Source organism: Oncorhynchus keta, chromosome 13 (assembly GCF_023373465.1).
Source record: "Oncorhynchus keta strain PuntledgeMale-10-30-2019 chromosome 13, Oket_V2, whole genome shotgun sequence".
Classification (NCBI taxonomy): Eukaryota; Metazoa; Chordata; class Actinopteri; order Salmoniformes; family Salmonidae; genus Oncorhynchus; species Oncorhynchus keta.
The window spans coordinates 3,855,745-3,875,711 of NC_068433.1; the positions used below are offsets into that span (position 1 = coordinate 3,855,745).

At 47.5% G+C, this 19,967-nt stretch overlaps 1 protein-coding gene and 1 long non-coding RNA gene across 7 annotated transcripts in view; both read right to left on the reverse strand.

Annotated features, from left to right (window-relative positions):
• Positions 1–7,482: 7,482 nt before the first annotated feature.
• On the reverse strand, positions 7,483–9,510 carry LOC127906644 (uncharacterized). 6 transcript variants are annotated; one of them, XR_008062210.1, is made up of 4 exons: positions 9,456–9,509; positions 8,915–8,994; positions 8,635–8,874; positions 7,483–8,554 (listed from the first exon to the last, which is right to left on the reverse strand). It is a non-coding gene; the product is annotated as an uncharacterized LOC127906644 (long non-coding RNA). The 6 variants fall into 6 exon arrangements; XR_008062211.1 differs by lacking the exon at positions 9,456–9,509 and adding an exon at positions 9,036–9,071; XR_008062212.1 differs by lacking the exon at positions 8,915–8,994 and having other exon boundaries at positions 9,456–9,510.
• Positions 9,511–10,658: 1,148 nt separating this feature from the next.
• The window catches only part of LOC118379866 (short transient receptor potential channel 5-like), an 88,424-nt gene continuing 79,115 nt past the window's right edge, over positions 10,659–19,967 (reverse strand). The window contains exons 17-18 of the mRNA XM_052460726.1: positions 11,627–11,956; positions 10,659–11,563 (exon numbers count right to left, since the gene is read on the reverse strand). Coding sequence (XP_052316686.1) covers positions 10,955–11,563; positions 11,627–11,956 — 939 coding nt within the window. The 3' untranslated portion in view covers positions 10,659–10,954. The remainder of the gene's footprint in view (positions 11,564–11,626; positions 11,957–19,967) is intronic.

Consider the following 19,967-nt stretch of genomic DNA (forward strand, 5'->3'; position numbering starts at 1 on the left):
AGAATAGAGAGAGAGAGAATAGAGAGAGAGAGAGAGAGAGAGAGAGAGATAGAATAGAGAGAGAGAATAGAGAGAGAGAGAGAATAGAGAGAGAGAGAGAATAGAGAGAGAGAGAGAATAGAGAGAGAGAGAAGAGAGAGAGAGAGAGAGAGAATAGAGAGAGAGAATAGAGAGAGAGAGAATAGAGAGAGAGAGAATAGAGAGAGAGAGAGAATAGAGAGAGAGAATAGAGAGAGAGAGAGAGAGAGAGAGAGAAGAGAGAGAGAGAGAATAGAGAGAGAGAGAGAGAGAGAGAGAGAGAGAGAAGAGAGAGAGAGAGAGAGAGAGAGAAGAGAGAGAGAGAGAGAATAGAGAGAGAGAATAGAGAGAGAGAGAGAGAGAGAGAGAGAGAGAGAGAGAGAGAGAGAGATAGAGAGAGAGAGAGAGAGAGAGAGAGAGAGAGAGAGAGAGAGAGAGAGAGAGAGAGAGAGAGAATAGAGAGAGAGAGAGAGAGAGAGAGAGAGAGAGAGAGAGAGAGAGAGATGTTATAGAGAGAGAGAGAGAGAGAGAGAGAGAGAGAGAGAGAGAGAGAGAATAGAGAGAGAGAGAGAGAGAGAGACTGATAAAAATAGGAAGCGAAGCGGAGGGAAAAGAGGAGGAGTTAATTATGAATATTGGATTTGTAAAAAGATCAATATGGTTATAGATTAGAGCCTCATCCAATCCTCCATTCTCTCTGTCCACAGGAGGAACACGAACCAGCGGCATTATTATCACAATGATTGTAGGCTCCTGACAACCTTTCTGTGTTGAATAATGTATTTGTCTTCATTCTGTTGTCCATGTGAACATGTGTGTGTTTGGTTGTACTGTCCTTGTAGGTAACAGAAGTCCTCACATCACAAGGATAGTAAACAAGGACAATTCTGACAACTGGATTCATTTTCCCCACAACGGAAAAATATATTTTAGGCTTAGGAGTTAGGAGTTAGGTTTAGGGTTACGGGTTAGGAGTTTGGAGTTAGGTTTACTGTTTTGTGATTAAGATTAGGTTAGGGGTAAGGTTAGGTTAGGGTTAGGTTTACTATTTTGGGGTTAAGGTTAAAGTTAGGTTAGGGGTTAGGTTTAGGAGTTAGGTTAGGGGTTAGGTTTAGGAGTTAGGTTTACTGTTTTGAGGTTAAGGTTAGGTTAGGTTAGGGGTTAGGTTTACTGTTTTGGGGTTAAGGGTAAGGTTAAGGGTAAGGTTAGGTTAGGGGTTTGGTTTAGAGTTAGGGGTTAGGTTTACTGTTTTGGGGTTAAGGGTAAGGTTAAGGGTAAGGTTAGGTTAGGGGTTTGGTTTAGAGTTAGGGGTTAGGTTTACTGTTTTGGGGTTAAGGGTAAGGTTAAGGGTAAGGTTAGGTTAGGGGTTTGGTTTAGAGTTAGGGGTTAGGTTTACTGTTTTGGGGTTAAGGGTAAGGTTAAGGGTAAGGTTAGGTTAGGGGTTTGGTTTAGAGTTAGGGGTTAGGTTTACTGTTTTGGGGTTAAGGGTAAGGTTAAGGGTAAGGTTAGGCCTTGGGTTCTTCAGGGAATTAAGGTTAGGGGTTTGGTTTAGAGTTAGGGTTAGGTTTACTGTTTTGGGGTTAAGGGTAAGGTTAAGTTTGGGTAAGGTTAGGTTAGGGTTTTGGTTTAGAGTTAGGGTTAGGTTTACTGTTTTGGGGTTAAGGGTAGGTTAGGTTAGGGTAGGCTTACTGGTTAGGGGTTAGGGGTTTGGTTTAGAGTTAGGGTTAGGTTTACTGTTTTGGGGTTAAGGGTAAGGTTAAGGGTAAGGTTAGGTTAGGGGTTTGGTTTAGAGTTAATTGGATTTTTTAAATGTTTAGTTCTCACAAGGATAGTAAAACAAACATGTGTGTGTGTGCGTGCGTGTGTGTGTGCGTGCCATATCTAGTATTTACGTTGCGATATTGGACTGCGGACACTCACCTCAACACACACACACAGCAAGAGTCAATGGATCAATACGTGAGCTATGCTGCCCTCTACTGGCCAATATGTGACTCATATAATCAGGATATTTATGGCGCTTTAGTTGTGTTCGATAGACAGCTAACCCTAACCCTAACCCTAACCCTAACCCTAACCCTCGGGTTGAGAACCACACCCGGCCAAACACAAAGAAATACAAAACATAGAAAATGAACACAGAACGCTAGTTCATTGCAGAACCCTAGTCACACCCTGGCCGTAACCAAAATAGAGAATAAAAGCCTCTCTATGACCAGGACATAGAATGCCCACCCTAGTCACACCCTGGCCTAACCAAAATAGAGAATAAAAGCCTCTCTATGACCAGGACATAGAATGCCCACCCTAGTCACACCCTGGCCTAACCAAAATAGAGAATAAAAGCCTCTCTATGACCAGGACATAGAATGCCCACCCTAGTCACACCCTGGCCTAACCAAAATAGAGAATAAAAGCCTCTCTATGGCCAGTGACACCTCCAAGTGTTAAAGACACGTACCCCCCCCCACACGTACCCCCCACACGTACCCCCCCACACGTACCCCCCACACGTACCCCCCCACACGTACTCCCCCCCCCCACACGTACCCCCCCCCCACCCACCCCCCACACCCACCCCCCACACGCACCCCCCCCACACGTACTCCCCCCCCCCACACACCCCCCCACACGTACTCCCCCCCCCCACACGTACCCCCCCACACGTACTCCCCCCACCCCCACACGTACCCCCCCCACACGTACCCCCCCACACGTACCCCCCCCCACAACATTATATCCCATTTCAATGTTGCAGTCATTTCTGCCAAATCAATCTGTGGCTGAGAACCACTTCTGTAGTTTATATTCAAAAAAAATATTATGCTCAAAATTAGGCCTACTTTCTTTCTACCTTCCCAAAATACCTCCTATTTTGTGACAACTGCGTCCTCTTCTTCAGTGTTGAATTAAGCACGTTATTATGTTGACATTTAGCTGAACAACACCACAGCTTTGAGCTAACGTAGGCTACATGCTGATCGTGTCTTCCTTTGTAACTTTTGCTGCAAACAATCATTATGGATGGTCATGTTTAGATGTAGCTGGTTGGTCATGTTTAGTTGTAGCTGGTTGGTCATGTTTAGATGTAGGTGGTTGGTCATGTTTAGAGTTGTAGCTGGTTGGTCATGTTTAGTTGTAGCTGGTTGGTCATGTTTAGATGTAGCTGGTTGGTCATGTTTAGATGTAGCTGGTTGGTCATGTTTAGATGTAGCTGGTTGGTCATGTTTAGAGTTGTAGCTGGTTGGTCATGTTTAGATGTAGCTGGTTGGTCATGTTTAGATGTAGCTGGTTGGTCATGTTTAGATGTAGCTGGTTGGTCATGTTTAGAGTTGTAGCTGGTTGGTCATGTTTAGAGTTGTAGCTGGTTGGTCATGTTTAGAGTTGTAGCTGGTTGGTCATGTTTAGATGGAGCTGGTTGGTCATGTTTAGAGTTGTAGCTGGTTGGTCATGTTTAGAGTTGTAGCTGGTTGGTCATGTTTAGTTGTAGCTGGTTGGTCATGTTTAGAGTTGTAGCTGGTTGGTCATGTTTAGAGTTGTAGCTGGTTGGTCATGTTTAGATGGAGCTGGTTGGTCATGTTTAGAGTTGTACCTGGTTGGTCATGTTTAGATGTAGCTGGTTGGTCATGTTTAGAGTTGTAGCTGGTTGGTCATGTTTAGAGTTGTAGCTGGTTGGTCATGTTTAGATGTAGCTGGTTGGTCATGTTTAGAGTTGTAGCTGGTTGGTCATGTTTAGATGGAGCTGATTGGTCATGTTTAGATGTAGCTGGTTGGTCATGTTTAGAGTTGTAGCTGGTTGGTCATGTTTAGATGTAGCTGGTTGGTCATGTTTAGAGTTGTAGCTGGTTGGTCATGTTTAGATGTAGCTGGTTGGTCATGTTTAGATGTAGCTGGTTGGTCATGTTTAGAGTTGTAGCTGGTTGGTCATGTTTAGATGTAGCTGGTTGGTCATGTTTAGAGTTGTAGCTGGTTGGTCATGTTTAGTTGTAGCTGGTTGGTCATGTTTAGATGTAGCTGGTTGGTCATGTTTAGATGTAGCTGGTTGGTCATGTTTAGATGTAGCTGGTTGGTCATGTTTAGATGTAGCTGGTTGGTCATGTTTAGAGTTGTAGCTGGATGGTCATGTTTAGATGTAGCTGGTTGGTCATGTTTAGATGTAGCTGGTTGGTCATGTTTAGATGTAGCTGGTTGGTCATGTTTAGATGTAGCTGGTTGGTCATGTTTAGATGTAGCTGGTTGGTCATGTTTAGATGTAGCTGGATGGTCATGTTTAGATGTAGCTTGTTGGTAGCTGGTGGTAGATGCCCAGTTTCTTATGGCTCAGGTGCCGAAATACATCATTTACACACACAACTGTCTTACTATACCTGTTTGGACTTTCTGGGGACCAACAACGGATTCCCAGCAACAAAATTGTGCAAGTTCTCCCACTTAAAAAGATGAGAGAGGCCTGTGATTTTCATCATAGGTACACTTCAACTATGACAGACAAAATGAGAAAAAAAATCCAGAAAATCACATTGTAGGATGTTTAATGAATGTATTTGCAAATTATGGTGCAAATTAAGTATTTGGTCAATAACAACAGTTTATCTCAATACTTTGTTATATACCCTTTGTTGGCAATGACAGAGGTCAAACATTTTCTGTAAGTCTTCACAAGGTTTTCACACACTGTTGCTGGTATTTTGGCCCATTCCTCCATGCAGATCTCCTCTAGAGCAGTGATGTTTTGGCGCTGTTGCTGGGCAACACGGAGTTGTTGTCAATGTTGACGACAATGTTGTTTCCGTCTTTTGATCTTAATATAAATCCACAAGCGATAATAAACAATATTAGTTTGTGTTTCTTACATCTGCAAATAGCTAAAATTGGTGGCTGACTAACTACTTTTTTCCCCTTTTTTGTATATATTTTTAAATATATTTTTGTATATATTTTTGTATATATTTTTGTATATATTTTTGTATATATTTTTTAATATATTTTTTAAAAGGTCAAACACATTTTGAATTGTACTTCCTGTCCGTCTCCAACTGTGTTCGCCTGTCCACGTTGTTCACATGTTGAAATGAAGTGGCCTTGTTACTCAGAATGAAAAGGAGGTGTCAATTCCTTATTAATGAACAACACCATAGTACCCCCCCCCAAGCTCATCATCAAGTTGGAGGCCATGGGCCTCAACCCCACCCTGAGCAATTGGGTCCTGAACTTTGACAGGCCTCCCCCAGGTGGTGAAGGTAGGAAACAACATCTCCACCTCGCTGACCCTTAACACTGGGGCCCCACAAGAGTGTGTGCTCAGCCCCCTCCTGTACTCCCTGTTCACCCACAACTGCATTGCCTCCAACTCAATCATCAAGTTTGCAGACGACAACAGTAGCCTGATTACCAACAACAACGAGACGGCCTACAGGGAGGAGGTGAAGGCACTCGGAGTGTGGTGTCAGGAAAACAACCTCTTACTCAACGTCAACAAAACATAGGAGATGATCGTGGACTTCAGGAAACAGCAGAGGGAACACCCCCCTATCCACATCGACGGGACATTAGTGGAGAAGGTGGAAAGTTATATATATATGCCATTTAGCGGACGCTTTTATCCAAAGCGACTTACAGTCATGTGTGCATACATTCTACGTATGGGTGGTCCCGGGGATCGAACCCACTACCCTGGCGTTACAAGCGCCATGCTCTACCAACTGAGCTACAGGACTACCTGTAAGTTAAGTTCCTCGGAGTAGACAACGACAGACTGAAATGTTCCTCCCACACAGACAGTGTGTCAAAGACCTCAGGAGGCTGAAAAAATTTTGGCTTTGAGGAACTTCTAAAGATGCACAATCGAGAGCATCCTGTCTGGCTGTATCACCGCCAGATACGACAACTGCTCCGCCCTCAACCGCAAGGCTCTCCAGAGGGTAGTGAGGTCTGCACAACGCATCACCAGGGGGAAAATACCAGGACACCTACACCACCCGATGTCACAGGAAGGCCATAAAGATCATCAAGGACAACAACCACCCGAGCCACTGCCTGTTCACCCCGCTATCATCCAGAAGGCGAGGTCAGTACAGGTGCATCAAAGCTGGGTCCGAGAGACTGAAAAACAGCTTCTATCTCAAGGCCATCAGACTGTTAAACAGCCATCACTAACTCAGAGAGGGTGCTGCCTACATTGAGACCCAATCACTGGCCTCTTTAAGTGGATCAGTAGTCACTTTAAATAATGCCACTAACCTGTTCGGCCTACCCCCCTACTTTGTGCAATTTCAGCCTGTAGACATACCCAAATCTAACAGCCTGTAGCTCAGGCCCAGAAGCAAGGATATGCATATTCTTGGTACTATTTGATAGAAAACACTCTGAAGTTTGTGCAAATGTGAATTGAATGTAGTAGAATATAACAATAGATCTGGAAGAAGAAAATACAAGAAAATAAACAGGCGTTTTTCTGTTATTTTATTGTTGTAGCATCTTTAAAATAAACTAGAACATCCAAATATTCAGTTATGCTACTGTGGATACTTTCAAATGAGAGCATTAGTAGGAAACAGTATTTGCCCAAAGTTTCAGACAGATACCTCTAGGAATGAGTGAGGTACATGCCATTGGGTATGAAGTCAACCCCTAGACCCCACTGTTCACCTGAACTAGGAGGTTATCATGGCCCTGTCCAGAAACAACCCCTAGACCCTACTGAACCCCTGAACTAGGAGGTTATTATGGCCCTGTCCAGAAACAACCCCTAGACCCTACTGAACCCTGAACTAGGAGGTTATTATGGCCCTGTCCAGAAACAACCCCTAGACCCTACTGAACACCTGAACTAGGAGGTTATTATGGCCCTGTCCAGAAACAACCCCTAGACCCTACTGTTCACCTGACCTAGGAGGTTATTATGGCCCTGTCCAGAAACAACCCCTAGACCCTACTGTTCCCCTGACCTAGGAGGTTATTATGGCCCTGTGCCTCACAAGTTTCCAAAATGTACCCAAGTGGCCGAATTGGTACATTGATGAAAATAAAATAACTAATAATACAAAATACCAAAAAAAATATTCAAACATACCCAAAAACAATATATTGGAAAAATTGAAGAAAAAAAATGAACATTTCCAAAAATGTAAAAATAACAAGGGTAACTATTTACACGTTCAATGTTCAATAATGTGAAGAGCCTCTCCACAATATTGTGCTGCTGATGCCACAGCCCATAGCAGTCTCTTTCTGCTGTGAAGCAGACGGTCACTGAACAGGTGGTGCAGCCGACAGAGGATTTCTTGTGGCAAAGAGCACAACGAAGCCTCCTTACTCAGCCCCTTTTGCACTCATTCCTGCCTGCAATAAGGAATGTAGGAATGTGCAAACCACTGGTTGAAGGAACAGAAGGGACAGACGTAGAGGGGAATGAAGGTTCTGCAGTGGACCTGCTGTAGCCAGCAAGCTCACGGACGAGCTGCTCCCTGAATATCAGCTGTGAGATGGGGGGCTGTCCACAGCTCTTGGCCATTTCCTTCTGGAGGATGAAGGAATTCACCACAGCAATGTCTATGAAATGGTAGAACAATGTCTTGTACCATTTCATGGTTTTGTGGAGAACATTATAGTATCCTATAAGCGCATCGGAGAGGTCGACACCTCCCATGCTCTTATTGTAGTCCTTCACAGAAGCAGGGATGGGGACATTTTTTGTGGTCCATGCCCCAGTAGCGGCCTTCACACGTCTGACGATCGCCACTGAAGCACTTGTGGATAGTGGAGCACATCACCACCTCTCTGGTGTCCATCCACTTCACGAACAGCAGGCCATCTTCACGGATCCATCTCATGGTACCCCGCTCAGCCCGCTTAGGCATGTCGTTCACCCTGGTTTTTGGAAACTCTGTTGGACCGAATGGTTCCACAGGCCCACAGGCTTTCTCAGGTCTGAAAACAGGGTCTTGTGTAAAAGTTATCAACAAAAAGTTTGTAGTTTCCTTCCCCAGCAGCTGAAAATCTAATAGCTGCATAACAGAGTCGTAGCTCAGTCCCTTACCGGTCGCACAACTGTTCTTATCCTCATAGACAAAAAAATTGCACGTGTCTGCACACGCAGAATCAGCCAAAACAAACAGTTTGTAACCCCATTTAGTCGGTTTGTTACGCATGTAGTGTTTTAGGCCGATTCTGGCCTTTGAGGCTACCATCCTCTCATCTATGGAAAGGTTCTGGGCAGGCTGAAAATAAGTATTGCAGGCCTCAATGATGTCGAGGTAGAGAGGTTTAATTTTGCAGAGCTTATCAAACCTCGCCGTGCCTCGTTTCGTCTCATTGTCCCGGGTCACTAATATGAAGTGCCCGTGAAATTGTCAGAAACCAGGGCTCCATAGGGACCTATGTAGTGCACTACTTTAGACCAGGGCTCCATAGGGACCTATGTAGTGCACTACTTTAGACCAGGGCTCCATAGGGACCTATGTAGTGCACTACTTTAGACCAGGGCTCCATAGGGACCTATGTAGTGCACTACTTTAGACCAGGGCTCCATAGGGACCTATGTAGTGCACTTCTTTAGACCAGGGCTCCATAGGGACCTATGTAGTGCACTACTTTAGACCAGGGCTCTGTAGGGACCTATGTAGTGCACTACTTTAGACCAGGGCTCCATAGGGACCTATGTAGTGCACTACTTTAGACCAGGGCTCCATAGGGACCTATGTAGTGCACTACTTTAGACCAGGGCTCCATAGGGACCTATGTAGTGCACTACTTTAGACCAGGGCTCCATAGGGACCTATGTAGTGCACTACTTTAGACCAGGGCTCCATAGGGACCTATGTAGTGCACTACTTTAGACCAGGGCTCCATAGGGACCTATGTAGTGCACTACTTTAGACCAGGGCTCCGTAGGGACCTATGTAGTGCACTACTTTAGACCAGGGCTCCATAGGGACCTATGTAGTGCACTACTTTAGACCAGGGCTCCATAGGGACCTATGTAGTGCACTACTTTAGACCAGGGCTCCTGTAGGGACCTATGTAGTGCACTACTTTAGACCAGGGCTCCATAGGGACCTATGTACAGTCCTGCACTACTTTAGACCAGGGCTCCATACAGGACCTATACAGTCCTACTTTAGACCAGGGCTCCATAGGGACCTATGTACAGTCCTACTTTAGACCAGTGGCTCCATAGGGTCCCTATGTAGTGTCCCACTACTTTAGAGTCCAGGGCTCCACAGGGACCTATGTACAGTCACTACTTTAGACCAGGTCTCCATAGGGACCTATGTAGTGTGCACTTCTTTAGTCCAGGGCTCCATAGGGACCTATGTAGTCCTACTTTAGACCAGTGGCTACCATAGGGACCTATACAGTCCTACTTTACAGTCCCCCAGGGCTCCATAGGACCTATACAGTCCACTACTTTACAGTGACCAGGGCTCCATAGGGACCTATGTAGTGCACTACTTTAGACCAGGGCTCCATAGGGACCTATGTAGTGCACTACAGTCCAGGGCTCTGTAGGGACCTATGTAGTGCACTTCTTTAGACCAGGACTCCATAGGGACCTATGTAGTGCACTACTTTAGACCAGGGCCCATAGGGACCTATGTAGTGCACTACTTTAGTCCAGGGCTCCATAGGGACCAGTGTACTTTAGACCAGGGCTCCATAGGGACCTATACAGTCCTCTCTACTTTATACCAGTCCTCCACAGTGGACCTATACAGTACAGTGTCCCCCTTATACAGTCCAGGGCTCCATACAGTGTCCCCCTATAGTACACTACTTTAGACCAGGGCTACATACAGTGTCCCCTATGTCCTCCTCTTAGTGCACTACTTTACAGACCAGTGTCCCCCTATATACAGTCCTCCACAGTGGACCTATATACAGTCCTACTTTACAGTGTCCCCATACAGTCCTATGTAGTGCACAGTGTCTTTAGACCAGTCCTCCATACAGGACCTATACAGTACAGTGCACACTACTTTAGACCAGTGTCCTCCATACAGTCCTCTTACAGTGACCTATATACAGTGCAACTACAGTGTTTATACCAGTCCTCCACAGTGGACCTATATACAGTGCACTACTTTAGACCAGGGCTCCATAGGGACCTATGTACAGTCAACTACTTTATACAGTCCTCCACAGTGTCCCCTATACAGGAGTGTCCCCCACATAAGTGGGATGTACAGTGTCCCCTATATACAGTCCTCTCTTACAGTGTCCCCCTATATACAGTCCTCTCTTACAGTGTCCCCCTATATACAGTCCTCTCTTACAGTGTCCCCCTATATACAGTCCTCTCTTACAGTGTCCCCCTATATACAGTCCTCTCTTACAGTGTCCCCCTATATACAGTCCTCTCTTACAGTGTCCCCCTATATACAGTCCTCTCTTACAGTGTCCCCCTATATACAGTCCTCTCTTACAGTGTCCCCCTATATACAGTCCTCTCTTACAGTGTCCCCCTATATACAGTCCTCTCTTACAGTGTCCCCCTATATACAGTCCTCTCTTACAGTGTCCTCCTATATACAGTCCTCTCTTACAGTGTCCCCCTATATACAGTCCTCTCTTACAGTGTCCCCCTATATACAGTCCTCTCTTACAGTGTCCCCTATGTCCCCCCTATATACAGTCCTCTCTTACAGTGTCCCCCTATATACAGTCCTCTCTTACAGTGTCCTCCTATATACAATCCTCTCTTACAGTGTCCCCCTATATACAGTCCTCTCTTACAGTGTCCCCCTATATACAGTCCTCTCTTACAGTGTCCCCCTATATACAGTCCTCTCTTACAGTGTCCCCCTATATACAGTCCTCTCTTACAGTGTCCCCCTATATACAGTCCTCTCTTACAGTGTCCCCCTATATACAGTCCTCTCGTCACCTGTGACTTTGTTGAGTTCCGGTAGGTAACCAACTGACAACAGTCTTCTTCTTACAGCTGCGTAGTAACAGAGTCCTCCGTGCCGCAGGATTCCTCGACGACAGCCAACGGCTCCACCGACCCCCGTCCAACAACCCTGCCACCTCCTCCTCCCTCGAAGACGCTCTCGCTGGAGTCCAGATGGTGGAATTTAGAGTCTGCCATATTGGAAGCACAGTGCAGGGATTGGCAGGGGCAGGGAGGTGGGAGGGGCAAGGGGAGGAGAGAGTCAGTCTCATTTGCTCGTCTGGAGGAATTAGGAGTGGCTCCGACTGGCTTAGTATGTCCTGCCTGGTTAAGCTGCGTCTCGCTAACTAAACTGAGGTCATACGACCCTCGACCTCTCAGGGGGTGGAGCAAGCCGTCTGAGATGGTGACGGAGAGAGGGGATTGGCTGACGGAGAGGGGAAGGAGCGGGGCTTTGCGTGAGAACAGGAAGCCGAGGCGTTTAAAATAGTCTGGCGTCTTATTGGATGCCGCCATCGACAACCGCTGGATGCGAGCGAAGGATAAGGAGGAAGGGAACGAAGGGAAGATAGAAGAAGAGGAAGAGACGGCTTCTCTCCTCACCCCGTTGCTCTTTGGTTTACCCTCTTCCTCTTCCTCCTCCCCCCATCCTTCCTCCTCCTTCTCTTCCTCTCCCTCCTCCCCCCATCCCTCCTCCTCATCCTCTTCCTTCTCCTCTCCCTCCATCTTCGTTACAGAAACCACCTCCATTCCTGAAATACTGCGGACCAAAGCGGAGACGCCATATTTAGGTTTCTTATTCTCCATGCTTCCTGTCGGGGTCAGAAAGGTCATGCCCATTGACCTCTTGGCTCCTCCCACCTCCTGCGACCCCAGAGAAGGATCATTGGGGTCAAAGTTAGAGTCGGGCCCCCCCTCATCACTGGTTCCTCCCTCGTCTCTCAGTGTGGCGTTGCTGCTGGATGAGTAGTGGCGTCTGCGAGGCTGACGGTTACCAAGGAGATCTAAAGCCTCATAACGGAAACTGGAGATGTTCTGCTTCAACTCCTAAAGACGAAAGGAAAGGAGGGGGATGGAGAGAGAGGGATGGAGAGAGAGAGATGGAGAGAGAGGGATGGAGAGAGAGGGATGGAGAGAGAGAGATGGAGAGAGAGGGAAGGAGAGAGAGGGATGGAAAGAGGAAAGAGAGAGAGGATGGGAGAAAGAGAGAGGGATGGAGAGAGAGAGATGGAGAGAGAGGGATGGAGAGAGAGCGATGGAGAGAGAGGGATGGAGAGAGAGGGATGGAGAGAGAGGGCTGGAGAGAGGGATGGGAGAGAGGGATGGAGAGAGAGAGGGATGGAGAGAGAGGGATGGAGAGAGAGGGATGGAGAGAGAGAGATGGAGAGAGAGGGATGGAGGGAAAGGGATGGAGAGAGAGAGATGGAGAGAGAGGGATGAGAGAGAGGGATGGAGAGAGGGATGAGAGAGAGGGATGGAGAGAGAGGGGTGGAGAGAGAGGGATGGAGAGAGAAGGATGGAGAGAGAGGGATGGAAAGAGAGGGATGGAGAGAGAGAGGGATGGAGAGAGAGGGATGGAGAGAGAGGGATGGAGAGAGAGGGATGGAGAGAGAGGGATGGAAAGAGAGGGATGGAGAGAGAGGGGTGGAGAGATGGAGAGAGGGATGGAGAGAGAGGGATGGAGAGAAAGGGATGGAGAGAGAGGGATTAGAGAGAGGGATTAGAGAGAGATGGAGAGAGAGGGATGGAGAGAGAGGGATGGAGAGAGAGGGGTGGAGAGAGAGGGATGGAGAGAGAGGGATGGAGAGAGAGGGATGAGAGAGAGGGAGAGAGAGAGAGGGATGGAGAGAGGGATGAGAGAGGGATGGAGAGAGAGGGGTGGAGAGAGAGGGATGGAGAGAGAGGGATGGAGAGGGAGGGATGAGAGAGAGGGAGGAGAGAGAGGGAGAGAGAGAGGGATGGAGAGAGGGATGAGAGAGAGGGATGGAGAGAGAGGGGTGGAGAGAGAGGGATGGAGAGAGAGGGATGGAGAGGGAGGGATGAGAGAGAGGAGAGAGAGAGGGATGAGAGAGAGGGATGGAGAGAGGGATGAGAGAGAGGGATGGAGAGAGAGGGATTAGAGAGAGAGAGAGAGGGAGGGATGGAGAGAGAGGGATTAGAGAGAGATGGAGAGGGAGGGATGGAGAGAGAGGGATGGAGAGAGAGGGATGGAGAGAGAGGGATTAGAGAGATGGAGAGAGAGGGGTTAGAGAGAGATGGAGAGAGAGGGATGGAGAGAGAGGGGTGGAGAGAGAGGGATGGAGAGAGAAGGATGGAGAGAGAGGGATGGAAAGAGAGGGATGGAGAGAGAGGGATGAGAGAGAGGGAGAGAGAGAGGGATGGAGAGAGGGATGAGAGAGAGGGATGGAGAGAGAGGGGTGGAGAGAGAGGGATGGAGAGAGAGGGATGGAGAGGGAGGGATGAGAGAGAGAGAGATAGAGAGGGGAGAGGATGGAGAGAGAGGGATGAGAGAGAGGGATGGAGAGAGGGATGAGAGAGAGGGATGGAGAGAGAGGGATGGAGAGGGAGAGGGATTAGAGAGGGATGGAGAGAGAGGGTTAGAGAGAGATGGGAGAGAGGGATGAGAGAGAGGGATGGAGAGAGAGGGATTGGAGAGAGAAGGATGGAGAGAGAGGGATGGAGAGAGAGGGATGGAGAGAGAGGGATGAGAGAGAGGGATGGAGAGAGAGGGATGGAGAGAGAGGGATGAGAGAGAGGGATGGAGAGAGAGGGATTAGAGAGAGATGGAGAGAGGGATGGAGAGAGAGGGATGGAGAGAGAGGGATTAGAGAGAGGGATGGAGAGAGAGGGAGAGAGAGGGATGGAAGAGAGAGATGGAGAGGGAGGGATGAGAGAGAGGGATGGAGAGAGAGGGATGGAGAGAGAGGGATTAGAGAGACGGATGGAGAGAGAGGGAGAGAGAGGGATGAGAGAGAGAGATGGAGAGAGATGGAGAGGGAGGGATGGAGAGAGATGGAGGGATGGAAGAGAGAGGGATAGAGAGAGAGGGATGGAGAGAGAGGGATGGAGAGAGAGGGATGGAGAGAGAGGGATTAGAGAGAGGGATTAGAGAGAGATGGAGAGAGAGGGATGGAGAGAGAGGGATGGAGAGAGAGGGATGGAGAGAGAGGGATGGAGAGAGAGGGAAGGAGAGAGAGGGAGAGAGAGAGAGGGATGAGAGAGGGAGGGATGAGAGAGAGGGAGAGGAGAGGGGATGGAGAGAGGGATGAGAGAGAGGGATGAGAGAGAGAGGATGGAGAGAGAGGGGTGAGAGAGAGGGATGGAGAGAGAGGGATGAGAGAGAGACAGAGAGAGAGAGAGGGATGGATGAGAGAGAGGGATGGAGAGAAAGGATGGAGAGAGAGGGATTAGAGAGAGGGATTAGAGAGAGATGGAGAGAGAGGGATGGAGAGAGAGGGATGGAGAGAGAGGGGTGGAGAGAGAGGGATGGAGAGATTTTTAAGGGATGGAGAGAGAGGGATGAGAGAGAGGAGATTAGAGAGGGATGGAGAGAGAGGGATGAGAGAGGGATGGAGAGAGAGGGGTGGAGAGAGAGGGATGGAGAGAGAGGGATGGAGAGAGAGGGATGAGAGAGAGGGATGAGAGAGAGGATGGAGAGAGGGGATGAGAGAGGGATGAGAGACCCTATTAGAGATTTAGAGAGGGATTTTAGAGGATTTTTAAGGGATGAGAGATTTATTTTTAAGGGATTATTTAGGGATTAGAGAGGGATGATTTTTTTTAATCTTATTAGAGGATGGATTTTTAGGGATGGAGAGAGGGATAGAGGATTAGAGAGAGATTTGGAGAGGGATTATGGAGAGAGGGAGGAGGGATGGACTTTTCTTTTAGGGATGGAGAGAGAGGGATTAGAGAGATGGAGAGAGAGGGATGGATATTAGATGGGAGAGAGAGGGATGGAGAGAGAGGGATTAGAGAGAGGGATTAGAGAGAGATGGAGAGAGAGGGATGGAGAGAGGGATGGAGAGAGAGGGTGGAGAGAGAGGATGAGAGAGAGGGATGGAGAGAGAGGGATGAGAGAGAGAGGGATGGGAGAGAGGGAGAGAGAGGGATGGAGAGAGAGGGGTGGAGAGAGAGGGATGGAGAGAGAGGGATGGAGAGAGAGGGATGAGAGAGAGGGATGAGAGAGAGAGGGATGTGGGAGAGAGAGGGATGGAGAGAGAGGTGGAGAGAGAGGGATGGAGAGAGAGGGAGAGAGGGAGGGATGAGAGAGAGGGATGAGAGAGAGGGAGAGAGAGAGGGATGGAGAGAGGGATGAGAGAGAGGGATGGAGAGAGGGAGGGATGAGAGAGAGGGATGGAGAGAGAGGGATGAGAGGAGAGGGAGGATGGAGAGATGGAGAGAGGGATGAGAGAGAGATGGAGAGAGATGGAGAGAGAGGTTAGAGGAGAGGAGAGAGGGATGGAGAGAGAGGGGTGGAGAGAGAGGGATGGAGAGAGAAGGATGGAGAGAGATTATTTGGATCTTAAAGAGGGATGGAGAGAGATGGGAGAGAGAGGAGAGAGAGAGAGGGATGGAGAGAGGGATGAGAGAGAGGGATGGAGAGAGAGGGATGGAGAGAGAGGGATGGAGAGAGAGGGATGGGGATGGATGAGAGAGAGGGAGAGAGAGAGAGGGAGAGAGAGAGAGGGATGAGAGAGAGGGATGGAGAGAGGAGAGGGTGAGAGAGAGGGATGGAGAGAGAGAGGGGTGGGAGAGAGAGGGGAGAGGGATTTGGAGAGAGAGGGATGGAGAGGGGAGGGATTAGATATTTTTAAGGGATGATGAGAGAGATTTAAGAGATTTTTTATTTTTTAGAGGGATGGAGAGAGGGATGAGAGAGAGGATGGAGAGAGATTATTAGAGAGAGATAGAGAGGAGGGATGGAGAGAGAGGGATAGAGAGGATGGAGAGAGGGATGGAGAGAGAGGGATGGAGAGAGAGGGATGGAGAGAGAGGGATTAGAGAGATGGATGAGAGAGAGGGATGAGAGAGAGGGAGAGAGAGAGGGATGGAGAGAGAGGGATGGAGAGAGAGGGATGGAGAGAGAGAGGGATGGAGAGAGAGGGATGGAGAGAGAGGGATGGAGAGGGAGGGATGAGAGAGAGGGAGAGAGAGAGAGGGATGAGAGAGACGGCTGGAGAGAGGGATGAGAGAGAGGGATGGAGAGAGAGGGATTAGAGAGAGATGGAGAGGGAGGGATGGAGAGAGAGGGATTAGAGAGAGATGGAGAGGGAGGGATGGAGAGAGAGGGATGGAGAGAGAGGGATGGAGAGAGAGGGATTAGAGAGATGGAGAGAGATGGAGAGAGAGGGGTTAGAGAGAGATGGAGAGAGATGGAGAGAGAGGGATAGAGAGAGAGGGATGGAAAGAGAGGGATGGAGAGAGAGGGATGGAGAGAGAGGGATGGAGAGAGAGGATTTAGAGAGAGGGATGGAGAGAGGGATGGAGAGGATGGAGAGAGAGGGATTGGAGAGAGAGGGATGAGAGGAGGGATGGAGAGAGAGGGGATGAGAGAGAGGGAGGAGAGAGAGGGATGAGAGAGAGGAGAGAGAGAGAGGGATGGAGAGAGGGATGAGAGAGAGGGATGGAGAGAGAGGGATGGAGAGAGAGGGATGGAGAGAGAGGGATGGAGAGAGAGGATGAGAGAGAGACAGAGAGAGAGAGAGGGATGGAGAGAGAGGGATGGAGAGAAAGGGATGGAGAGAGAGGATAAGAGAGAGGGATTAGAGAGAGATGGAGAGAGAGGGATGGAGAGAGAGGGATGGAGAGAGAGGGGTGGAGAGAGAGGGATGGAGAGAGAGGGATGGAGAGAGAGGGATGAGAGAGAGGAGAGAGAGGGGGAGAGAGAGGGATGAGAGAGAGGGATGGAGAGAGAGGGGTGGAGAGAGAGGGATGGAGAGAGAGGGATGGAGGAGGGATGGAAAGAGAGGGATGAGAGAGAGGAGAGAGAGAGGGATGGAGAGAAGGATGAGAGAGAGGGATGGAGAGAGAGGGGTGGAGAGAGAGGGATGGAGAGAGAGGGATGGAGAGGAGGGATGGAGAGGAGGGAGAGAGAGGGATGAGAGAGAGGGATTTAGAGGGATGGGAGAGAGGATGGAGAGAGAGGGATTAGAGAGAGATGGAGAGGAGGGAGAGGGATGGAGAGGAGGGATGGAGAGAGAGGGATTAGAGAGACCCATATTATTTTTACTTTTAATCTTTTTTAACGGGAGAGTATTACTTTAATCTTATTATTATTTAATCGGATTATTACATTTACAATATTATTATTCTACCCATATTATTTTTTAATCTTTAATATTTTAATCGGTATTACTTTACACTTATTGGTTATTCATTGACCCATATTATTTAGATAGAGATAGGATTTTTAAGGGATTAGAGAGAGATGGAGAGGAGGGATGGAGAGAGAGGGATGGACATAGGGATGGAGATATTAGGGATTTAATCTTAAGGGCTTAATACACTTATATTATTTTATCACAGGATGGATATTTAATGACGGGAGAGATTTTTAATCTTAATAGAGGGACTATTAATATTACTTAAGAGGATGAGATTATTATTATTGGAGACATATGGAGATTCACAGGGATTAGAGAGGGATGGAGAGGGAGGGATTTAACTTAGGAGAGAGAGAGACGCATGGATTAGAGATCTTATTAAGAGATTATTTTAGAGAGAGGGATTAGAGAGAGATGGAGAGAGGGATGGAGAGAGAGGGATTAGAGAGAGATGGAGAGGGAGGATGGAAAGAGAGGGATGGAGAGAGAGGATTACATCTTATTAGAGGGATTTTAAATAGATATTAGATGGATTATTATTTTAAGGGATTAGAGATTAGGGATGGAAAGAGAGGGATGGAGAGAGAGGGATGGAGAGAGAGGATGGAGAGAAGATGGAGAGAGAGGGATTAGAGAGAGGATTAGAGAGAGGGATGGAAAGAGAGGGATGAGAGAGAGGGATGGAGAGAGAGGGATGGAGAGAGGGATGGAGAGAGAGGGATGGAGAGAGAGGGATGAGAGATGGAGAGGGATGAGAGAGAGGGATGGAGAGAGAGAGGGATGGAGAGAGGGATGAGAGAGGGATGAGAGAGAGGGATGGAGAGAGAGGGATGGAGAGAAAGGAGGATGGAGAGAGAGGGATGAGAGAGAGGGATGAGAGAGAGATGGAGAGAGTTTTTACCTTATTTTTAGACTGCATACACTTTAATGAGAGAGAGGGATGGAGAGAGAGGGACACATATTTATTTAATCTTATTCATTAGAGAGGGATGGATTTAAGAGAGGGATGGAGAGAGAGGGATGAGAGAGAGGGAGAGAGAGAGAGGGATGGAGAGAGGGATGAGAGAGAGGATGGAGAGAGAGGGGTGGAGAGAGAGGGATGGAGAGAGAGGGATGGAGAGGGAGGGATGAGAGAGAGGGAGAGAGAGAGAGGGATGAGAGAGAGGGATGGAGAGAGGATGAGAGAGAGGGATGGAGAGAGAGGGATTAGAGAGGATGGAGAGGAGGGATGGAGAGAGAGGGATGGAGAGAGATGGAGAGAGAGGGATGGAGAGAGAGGGATGGGAGAGAGGGATGAGAGAGAGGATTGGAGAGAGAGGATGGAGAGAGAGGGATGGAGATGGGAGGGATGGAGAGAGAGGGATGAGAGAGAGGGATGAGAAGAGGGATGGAGAGAGAGGGATGGAGAGAGAGGGATGAGAGAGAGGGATTAGAGAGATTTTTGGAGAGAGAGGGATGCCATTTTGGAGAGTTAGGGATGAGAGAGAGGGGGAGATTTTTAGAGGGATGGAGAGGAGGATGAGAGAGAGACAGAGAGAGAGAGAGGGATGGGAGAGAGGGATGAGAGAGAGGGATGAGAGAGGGAGGGATGGAGAGAGAGGGGTGGAGAGAGAGGGATGGAAAGAGAGGGATGAGAGAGAGGGATGAGAGAGAGGGATGGGAGAGAGAGGGATGGAGAGAGAGGGATGAGAGAGAGAGGGATGGAGAGAGAGGGGGTGGAGAGAGAGGGATGGAGAGAGGAGGGATGGAGGAGGGATGAGAGAGAGGGAGAGAGAGAGGGATGAGAGAGACGGATGGAGAGAGGGATGAGAAAGAGGATGGAGAGAGGGATTAGAGAGAGATGGAGAGGGAGGGATGGAGAGAGAGGGATTAGAGAGAGATGGAGAGGGAGGGATGGAGAGAGAGGGATGGAGAGAGAGGGATGGAGAGAGAGAGATTAGAGATGGAGAGAGATGGAGAGAGAGGGGTTAGAGAGAGATGGAGAGAGAGGGATGGAGAGAGAGGGATAGAGAGAGAGGGATGGAAAGAGAGGGATGGAGAGAGAGGGATGGAGAGAGAGGGATGGAGAGAGAGGGATGGAGAGAGAGGGATTAGAGAGAGGGATTAGAGAGAGATGGAGAGAGAGGGATGGAGAGAGAGGGATGGAGAGAGAGGGGTGGAGAGGAGGGATGGAGAGAGAGGGATGAGAGAGAGGGAGAGAGAGAGGGATGGAGAGGGAGGGATGAGAGAGAGGGAGAGAGAGAGGGAAGAGAGAGAGGGATGGAGAGAGAGGGACACATTATTATTTTTTATCTTATTATTTATTATTATCTATTAATATTATTTTTATTATTATATTACTTTATCATTATTTTTAATCTTATTATTATTTTTAATCTTATTATTTTTTTTTATTACATATTTTTTAACTTTTACATTATTTTATTTTTAATTTACTTTAATCTTATTTTTATTTAATATTTAATCATTATTCATTTCTTTTTTTTAATTACTTTAATCTTAATATTATTATTTTTATCATATTATTATTATTAATATTATAATATAATATTTTTTTTTATCTATATTATTTTTACTTAATATATATTTTACATTTTTATTATTATTATTTAATTACACATATTTACTGATATCTTATTATTTTATTTTAATCTATTACATATTTTTAATATTTATTATTATCTTTTAACTATTATTATTATTTTCACACTTATTATTATTTAACTTATCTT